Raw genomic sequence first — 9,366 nt, 5'->3', positions numbered from 1 at the left:
CCCGACCCGACCCGTCCCGTCCCCCCTCCCTGCCCGCCACCCCGGCTCTGGCCAGAAGCCCAGTCGCCGGGAAGGCGTGTTTGAGCCGAGAATTTTTTCTATGAATAAAATAAAACCAAAGCTTGTTAGGCAAAAATAAAACAAGTGTCCCCCCGAGTCCCGCGAGCACTCCGGTGCGACGGGCGCAGCCGGGGAGGGCCTGCTGGGGAGCGGGCTGGGGTTTTGGGTTCCCGGCTGGCGAGGGGCTGCCGGCCCACAGACAGCACGGGCGTGGAGCTGGAAGCCCCTTCTCCCCCGAGAGCCTCCCATTCGTTAAGGGGGGACGTAGGGCGGTGGGGACCTGTATGGGGTCATGTTCTTCGGGCGGGAGCCTTTCCCCTCCATGGGTGCGGTGAAGGGGGGGGGAGGCTGGTAGGGCGGCGCGTTGGGGTCCTCATCCCGCAGCGGTGTGTACTCCCCAATGGTGTCCTGGTTGAGCGGCGTGGTCTCCGGCATGCTCTGGTTGGGGTACTCCGGGGGGGGCAGCGGGGCTTTCTCCTCCTGGAGGATGAGGGGCATGCTGGAGGATGGCGGAGGCTTGGAGTCATCCAGCTCATCGGCGAAAATGATGGGCACGCCCTTCTTTATGAAGGTGGCCTGGTCTTCAATGGTCAGCTTCCCTTTCCTCTTCTTGCGGTAGCAGATCATGGCGATGATGCCAGCCACGAGGAGGATGGCGGCCACCACCACAGCAGGGATGACGGTGTGCAGGTACACGTCGTCCTCGCTGCTCTTCTCGGGGTCTTTGCCTGCCACCACTGTTGGCGTCGCCTCCGAGATCACCCTTCCATCCTTCATCACGGGGATGAACTGGATGTGCCTGCAGCTGCCAGAGCCGACCACTGACACATTCAGAGGCTTGAACTCGGGCTGCAAGACATTGGAGAAAGCTGGGCTCGGCCCGCCAGAGTCATCTGCAATTTTTTTGCTCAAAGTCCGGATCTGCTCCCGGGGGCAGGGCTCCAGAGGCAGCGTGTTGTTCGTCCACTCCACTACGATGGAGCCTTTGGCGATGTCCTGCACTGTGATGGTGCTGCTGTTCCTGTCACCGAAGGCCAGAGCCAGCTTCTTCACCAGCATGATCTTCTTATTGATGTCATTCACCACTGCATTGTGGTCCCCTTCCAGCCTGGCCTTGAACTTCACCGGAGACTTGTCCCCATGAGGGCGTTTGTGGACGTGGATTTCAAAAGCATCCACAGCGAAGAGCCCACCCTTGTCGGTCGCGTACATGAAGTACTCGTGCTTCCCGATGTGGTTGTGGTCCGGCATGCCATACATGAGCTGGCTGGTGCTGTTGAACTGCACCCACGAATTCTCCTCTATCATCTGCTGCTCCTTCAGCTTTAAGGTCAGCTGCAATTTGTCAGTGGTGGTATCTTCCTTGTCGTAGAAGGTATCTGACGGTATTTTCACCTCGAAGTAGGTGCCCTCCCACGCATCAACCCTGTCAATGTGGTTCGTCAGCTTGGGTGGCTCATTTGGCTCCCAGGGCCGGGGGATCCCGCTAGCTGTGGTGCGTACACGGGTCGGTGGGGAGGCTGTTGTCAGCTTGGAGATGGGGGATCTGGTCGTGCTGGGAGGCTTTGTCGGACGGGGAGTTTTGGGTCTTCGAGTAGGCCTTCGTGTCGTGGCTGTGGAGGAATCTGTCGTGGATGGTGTTGCTGGCTTCAGAGTGGAGACTCTTGGCCTCTTGGTGGTGGTTGTGGGCGGCGTGATCACTGCTGTGGGCTCTACATACCCGGGCATCGTGGGGCGAATTGGCACGGAGGCCGTGCCGGTGCCTTCTGCTACCCTGGTTGGCTGGATCGGTCCCAGAGTGGGCGTCTGGACGATGGGCCCTCTTGTTCTGATGGTGACTGTAGGCTTCCTTGGCAGTGGTATGGGCTCCCGGACGGGGGGTGCTGTCGTCTCCGTGGGAGGCGCAATGGCGGGTGACGTTGGGGTGGGGACGATCCTGGTCGGTGGCTCTTGCGCGGCAGTGGTGGGCGGCCCGATGGCAGTCAAAGGCGTAGGAGTGGCGTTGATCTGCCGCCGCATCCTCTTTGGAAGGTGAGGTTTCTTGTTCGCAATGTGCCAACCAACAACAGGGTAGCCAAGGCGGGCAGACATGGTTCCTTCCTTAGCTGGAGCCTCCACCTTGCTGATGTTGGGGACACTGTTTTGGCTCAGAGAACATCCCAGTTTCCATGAGAGTAAGGCCCCATTTTCCACCACCTTCTTTGCATTTCCCGGTCCAGCCATGAAGGCTGACATGTCAAAGAGTCTGTTATTTACAACAGGAACCAACTTCATGTTATGAAGTTCCACCTCCGAGAAGCTTCTCATTCTGTTTAAGAGTTCAATCCTCTGCTTTGGTGTCATTTTTGTTAAGTCGGCATCCAAAATGACAGTCAGGATAGTGACAGGCTCTTCCGAGCCACACACGAATGGTGCTGTGTCACCCGTGTCTTGGACGGCCACTCGCACTGACTGAGGCTCGTTGTGGTCTTCTTGGTGGACCTCAACAGAGAAGACATTTGCAGTCTGTGGCACATAGCTCCCGTTTGGGAAGGGCTGCAGCGTGGTCACCGAGATGTAGTGGACGCCCTTGTCCGTGTCAAGGGGCAGCCCTTCCAGGGAGCTGCTCTCTGCGTTCCAGTGTAACCAAGAAGGCAAGGAGTCCTTCCCAGCTTCGGAGATCTACCAAACAAAAAAAGAAGGAAGTGCTTTTAAAAGTACAGCGTTAGGTTCTAGCAGCAGTAACGCTTAATTTAAAGGGTTAAAGAAAAAAATCTGAAGGATGACAACTGGGGCAGGGACATTCTGGCCAGAGCAGGGTGGCTTGTGTCTCCTCCGTGTGGTGGCAAGGACAAGCTCTGCAGGGTGCACTGGACCTTTACGAGCCATAGGAAGTCATCAAGTCCTGCAAAGGTCCTTCACCTGAAGGCACCAGCTCTCTGGCAACTATTAAGCACCAGTGGTTCATTTTCTCTGAGGGCAAAAGGGGAGTTTAAGTCATGGGGATGGCTACAAAGCTGAGGGTGAGGTTACACCATACAGCAGAGCTGATCCAACAACTGCCCTCTTCCTGCTCCTTCCTCTCCCATCCCTGCTGTCTCCTCCTTTCCTCACCCAATCACACCCTGCACAAGCCCTTTGCTCCAGCAGTGCAGCAGAACATACATTTTCTCTATTAATGTTCAGCTTCACCCTGCTGCACCCGGCAGCCAGGCTGAGCCAGAGGGACTAGAAGCTGGCAAACTACAGCTCAGAGTCCTCTACCTCATTAGAGCACATCAGCTCTCAACAAGCAGCAGCAAATCCTGAGAGCTATGCAGCTGCTTAAAACACAGGATCCTCCTGCACTGCCACAGGAACAGCAAGCCAGGGATGAAGGAGGTGAGCCAACTCGACATCTGGACAGCACAGCACTGCAATGGCCAGTGCAGGCAGGCAGGGACATGGCACAGGGGCTGGGGCACTGCTGGACATCATACAGGATGGCACGCCAGGCGCCTGACTTTATAATCAGTTAGCTTAGAATGAAGGATTTCACTTTCATGTAACTTGCTTCTGCAGACTACAGGCAGCGGGTGGCTTTGGCCCAGACCGCAGGCATCTCAGGACTCCAACACGCTATTTACTACCTCTTTTAGGTCAACGGTAACACTTTTTTTTTTTTTTTTTTTTTTTTTTTACATGACTTGTGGCACATATTAGCGAGGCACAGTCCGAGAGCACAAGCCTCCCCTTCAAACTACCCAGCTCAACAGGAGGAGCAATGCACGCAACAATGGGATTTCCATATGCTCCAGAGGAGGGAGCTGGTGGTAACCTCACCGGCTGCCTCCTCTTCCCAATTTAGCCATTTGTGCCTTTCTGAGCCCACCCTCCTCCTACAACTTCAGGTCTTCTTCCCAGCCAGCTCAGGTCCAGACCCTGAGGGTCTCCTGGCCACTTTTCTCACGTGGAAAAGACCCCAGATGTCTCCGAAATGTCACCAGCACAGCTAACACCCTGCCAAGGTGCTCCCCACCCTGGGCAGGGGAAAGCTGTACATGTCAAGGCCCTGGGGACTCCTGCCTCCTGGCCTGGGCTGTAGCCAAGGGTGGCTGCAAAGCCCCAAAACCCCCATTCCCAGCAGCCCAAGTCCGTCTGTCTGCACTGTAGCCGCTCACCAATCACAAGACACAGCGGAGCCACTCGGGCTGCACAGTGGAAGGAGTGACACTGCCAGCTCTGTGGGCCGTGACATTTCCCAGGGCTGTACATACCCGAGGGCCAGGAACATGAGCTTCACCACCTCCCCGGCTCAAGGCATTTGGAAAGTACCCTGGCTGGGCTTTCCAGAGCCCCCCACACTCAAGAGGAAAGAGGACCTTCTGGGTGGGGCCCACAGAGGCACATCTAGCAGCCTGGTTGAGGTTCTGGGTTTGCTGCAGTCCCAACACAGAGCTATGCTCCGGCTCTCCTCCTGAAAGGGTGCTTTGGTAAAGCTCATACATATTTCATAATTTATCCAAACACAAAGCTGGGTGAGGAGCTTCACAAGGAAACCCGCCTGGAAGGAGTGCCCCCACATCCGCGCCTGGCAGCGGGTGCGGAGGTGGGGCCGGACTCACCCAGCCTGCCCAACCACAGGCCCTGCTGGGGAAAGCCCCTGGGATGGCATAAGGGATGCCCGGTGCTGCAGGGCATCAAAGGCCGTGAGTCCTGGGTAGCTCTCCTACCCTTCTGGCCACAGGCAGGTTTCAGGCAGCGGGAGCTCATAGCCCCCTGCCATGCTGCGGGTTTTGGCACACTGAAGGGTCTGGATGTACAGCTCTGCAAGGAGAATGTAGGACCCGAAAGACTCTTGGCGAGAGCAGCATGAGAAAGCTTTTGTGCAAGAGCCACAGAGGGTTTCGGCCACGACCACAGGGGCAACACCCTCATTCCTCTCCTCTGCAAAGGATCAGCCCCGCTTTCAGCCAGCCTGGACAAGCTGGAGAGCGCATCATGAGACACACACTGGGTACAGTTTATAGAGCAGAGTTTAAAGCTGTTAGCACAGCTGTTAGTTAACTCCTCAGCAACTATATCTGAGAGCAGGAAATTGAGATTCATGCTTACACCAGCTGGAAAAAGCCACCCCACAGGCCCTATACTCCCATGTGTCCCATCTGAACTGAGGGGCTGAGATGTGAACATCCTTCTACTGGGCCTTGCTGTTTACCCGCGTGTCAGGCAGAAAACAGTGGGTTCTGTCAGGGTTGCTGCATGCATTTGCCCCCCACCCCAGCAAGAACAGGAGCTGCTTTTACCCCAGTCAACCTGAAGGAAAAGCAGCCCTTTACCTGAGACAGGCACAGGGAGCCAAGCCTCTCTCCTGCGGGAACAAAGCACCAAATTGTCCTTCCTTGGCATCTCTTCTGCCAAGAGAGGACAAAGGCAGGGTCTGCTCCTGCCCAGCCAGAAGGGCTGACATGCACTTGTGTTCCTTTAAAAAGGTGTAATTTCATCATACTCTCTAAAAACTGAGATGCTTGGACAGTGCCCATTGCAATCCAGCATTTACATTAGCAGGAGCTGGATGGTGCCCCTCTTTTATCCCCTTGTGCCAAAATTAGCAACTAACCTGCCCGCTGGGGAGGAGGAAGGGCAGGGCGGGGCGAACGTTAGGAACAAAAACGTAAGGAGCCAGGACAAAGTTACAGCGTTATTGAGGCTTACACAATCAAGAAGAATAAAATGTTTAATAGTCAGTGGTTAAATGCATGCTGAATATGTAATTTCAGGAAACATTTGGAGTAAATCTTTCCCTGCCGTGCACTCTGCGAAAGCCCTTAATTACAGGATCACACACTCCACAGAGCTTTTCTGCAAGCTGGGGTTTTCTGCTGCTCTGTCCTCTCCGGGCACAGCACATGACTTGTGGAGGAGACGTGCAACAAGCGTTACCTTTGATCTCAAGTCACAAGGTGATTCTCTCTTCAATCATGTGTGCTCCTATGTTTGATAGCCAAACTCACTTAGGGAAAGTGGCCAACCCCATGTGCAAAAAAGGACAATGAGGGACACACAGGCCAGTCTGAATACTCCTGCTTGGAAAACTATTTTTAACCTACAGTTTACATGTGAGCTCACATTCTTAAGGGTCCACACTAGAAAATGAAACTGCAGCTAGACAGATTCACACCGAAAACTAGGCTCTCCTGAAAAACAAAAACAGGCCAGGCAATCACCTACTGGGACAACTTGTTCTAGCAGGGATGCGATGGCTGCAAAACATTTATAAACCCACTTAAACTTGATTTAAAAAGAGCTGAGCTAGTTCAGCTGAATGCAACCTACAAGGAGATGCAGACTGTTTCTAAGGGCTCTGCAAGAGGTGATTAACAAAATCAAATTTATGTGTATTACGTCTATGAAACCCATGAAGATGCCTGTGCCTCCCTGGGGAAATCTTTGGGAACGCAACAAGTCACAAGCATTCAACACCACAGCTCTGCTTTAAAACACAGCTACTGGCCTGGCAGCAGAATTCATCCATGTTGGCATGACAAAGGAAGAACCCATCAAGATTAGAGTAGATAATCAAAGCAGTTATCAGGCTTAATAAAAATACTTGTTCCTAAATGAATGCTAACCAGCGGAGCCCTTGGTGTGGGTCTGTCCTGGTCACTGTCACTGCTGCATTCATGGTGGCATAAAAACAGAGAGCTGGGAGCCCTGGACTCTGTTCTAGAAACATTTCCTTCAAATATTGCTTCAAAGGGTATATGTTAAGGCTATGCACAGTTAATGATTTGGGATCTCTAGTTTTCATGTAAAGTTTCCCAGTTTACTATGTATGCAATAAATATCAGCCTTAAGCTCTGCCATTTCCCTCAAGGAGTCTGGTTTCAAAATAACTCTTCCGTTGCTCAAGAGAAAAAAAGCTGTCTTTGTTTTCCTATTATTTGAGATAATTATAAATGAATGCTTATCAGCTAAAGATTACACAAGCCTGGCAGTGTACTGAAGACCATTAAAAATTTAGCCATGTTTGACACATACAGTGGTCTGGCTGGTTTTGAAGACCTTGTTCACAAAGTCCTTTCAAATATACATGGCCTGTTATTTTTCGGCCAGCCAAGAGCAGTCAGCTCATGAAAAAAAGATAGCTCAGTTTGGTTTTTTAAACTTAGATCTTAAAGCCCTGTAGCCCACAAGACAGAGATAAGCAAACCAGTAAGCAAAACTGCTGCCTCTGAGGGAATTCAGGCAAAAACCGCATTCTTACCTACAAAGAGTGCCCTCTAACCTTCCAAGTATTTAGTGTTCCACATCCTGATGAATCCTCCAAAAAGGAAGCAGCGTGTCTTTTGCCAGGAGACAGGTACTGTAGGACCCTGCCACAGGTTTCCCTTTGGCACACCACTACGTCCTCCTCCCAGCCCTGGATCTCCCGGGATCTCCCCCGTCTCTGCTGCCAGACCTTCCTGTGGGCAGGGGCAGCAGCCACCAGGGACACAGCTCCTTCATGCACCCTTTCAAATCAGGCCTAAAAAAATCCCTGACCGCTTTTGGGCAGGGGTGAGCATGGATACTCCTGCAGCTCTGCCAGATCTCCCACTGCCCCCTTCCCCTTCCAGTGTCCAGCTGTTGCCGAGAGACAGACCCCATGCCAGGGATTTCATCTGGTTCATTCATTACTGATGATAATTTACTGTACCACAGACTCCCCTTCTGGGCTGCTCCTTCAGCATCACCCTATCACGAATGGCCCATCAGGAAAAATACCCCAGCCAAGCCCTCTCTACATATGAACAGAAGGCAAACTGAACTGTGCTCAAGCCGACTGACCTAACCCATGTTAAACAAAGTCTGAAGCTCTAGGGCTTCTGCAAGCAATTATCCATCGGGCAGGGGAAAGAAAATGGAAATTCAAATGCAATTCAAATGCAAATATAACTGCAGAGAGAGTCAAACCTAAGCTGTTTGCCTAAGCCCAAGCTCCATCTACGGGCAGTTTTGTCAGCAGAAGCAACAGGCAGTCTCAGCCCCAAATCAGATATGCAGGTAGGCAGATTTCAGGCTGCCTTGCTCCACACAGGCCAAACAAGTGGTGGTTGAGACATCGGTTTCATATCTGCCCCAGTGCTGCTGGAACCACAGGCATTGTAGTAATTTCATGGTGTCGTATGGCCGACCTGAAGCCAGGAGGAGTGATTAGAAGAAGGGGCCTTCAGGTTGCCAGCCAGAGGATGGAATCCTCCTTTTGGGAGGCAGGCTCTGCCTGTGAGTCCATCGGGTGTGTTCCTCTTCTTCACTGACACAAAGATGGAGCCAGTGACTGCAGGTATGGGGTGTGCATGTGGCCAAGCTGTGCAGGTACCACTGCCCTGGGCAGGTCCTGCAGTAGCAGAGGCTCTGGATGTGTCAGGGTACAGGATGGCTCAAGGCAGGAGCTGAACAATCTTCAGACCACAACAGCCATGGGTCGTTGTCTCCATGGAACAGCCCTGACAGGGAAGCTTGCCTGTATGCAACCAGATGACGACACAAGGAAGGAGCCTCCAATCTTACGTTCTCCCTCCTTTTCTCAAATATATCAGAACTGCAAACAAGGATACCAGACAGGTCTTGCCTAGAAACACAAGTCTCAGAAAACAGCGGTGAAAGCAGGATGGGCACTTCTCAGAGCCTGGGCATAGCAATGGTGCCACCACACAGTGCTGTGCTATGGGAAGGTTCATTCTGAAGAAAGGAAAGTTGCGTTTACTTGGCAGAGCAAGCAGGGAGGAATTGCAGCACATGTGCTTCCCTGGAGAGGGGACTGTGATACCTGCCAAAGCTTTTGGGTATCCTCAGCAGACAGTGCTCTTCTGAGCTGCTGCATGCCTTGGACAAAAGGCGCAGGAACTCACAGACAAAACCAAGCTGCTTCAGGACATTTCATGCAGATCTATCTGCCCCTGAAAGTCTAAAAACAGCCCAGAGACTTCACTGGCTCTCAGAAGTACGTCAGCCTCGGTGACCCGAGTCTTCATTACCAGCAGGAGCTCACCACCTCTGTTCGGAGACCGAAAGCTATATGGGAACAGCTGGTAATTGGTGCTTCCTTTGTGCACAGGGTAGGTCAGGATGGTTAAACTAACTCTGCATTTCAGCTGGTCCCAGCGAAAGCCCTGCAAAGCTTTTCCTGTGTGTCTCTGTGCACTGAAGCTGTTGCCTGAGAAAAATCAAACCTTTCAGAGCTCAGAAAGCCGAGCTAAGGGACAACAAGGCTGCAGAGGCTCTATTACAGGTCCTGGCCTCAACTTTCAAGTTTGAACTTCGGTCCCTGAAGAACTGGGCAGCGAAGCTCTACTTTTATGTGCT

The 9,366-nt window shown here is 52.7% G+C and overlaps 1 protein-coding gene across 2 annotated transcripts in view; it reads right to left on the bottom strand.

Moving 5' to 3' along the window:
- Positions 1-6: 6 nt before the first annotated feature.
- DAG1 (dystroglycan 1) overlaps positions 7-9,366 on the bottom strand; it is a 51,744-nt gene continuing 42,384 nt past the window's right edge. For both annotated transcript variants that reach the window (XM_026857520.1, XM_026857521.1), the window contains exon 3: positions 7-2,721. In XM_026857520.1, coding sequence (XP_026713321.1) covers positions 313-2,721 — 2,409 coding nt within the window. In that variant the 3' untranslated portion in view covers positions 7-312. The remainder of the gene's footprint in view (positions 2,722-9,366) is intronic.

The sequence above is a fragment of the Athene cunicularia genome, assembly GCF_003259725.1.
Source record: "Athene cunicularia isolate RWA chromosome 12 unlocalized genomic scaffold, athCun1 chr12_part1, whole genome shotgun sequence".
Lineage (NCBI taxonomy): Eukaryota > Metazoa > Chordata > Aves > Strigiformes > Strigidae > Athene > Athene cunicularia.
Note: the sequence above shows the minus strand (reverse complement) of the source record. Positions and strands in the feature narration are given on the sequence as shown.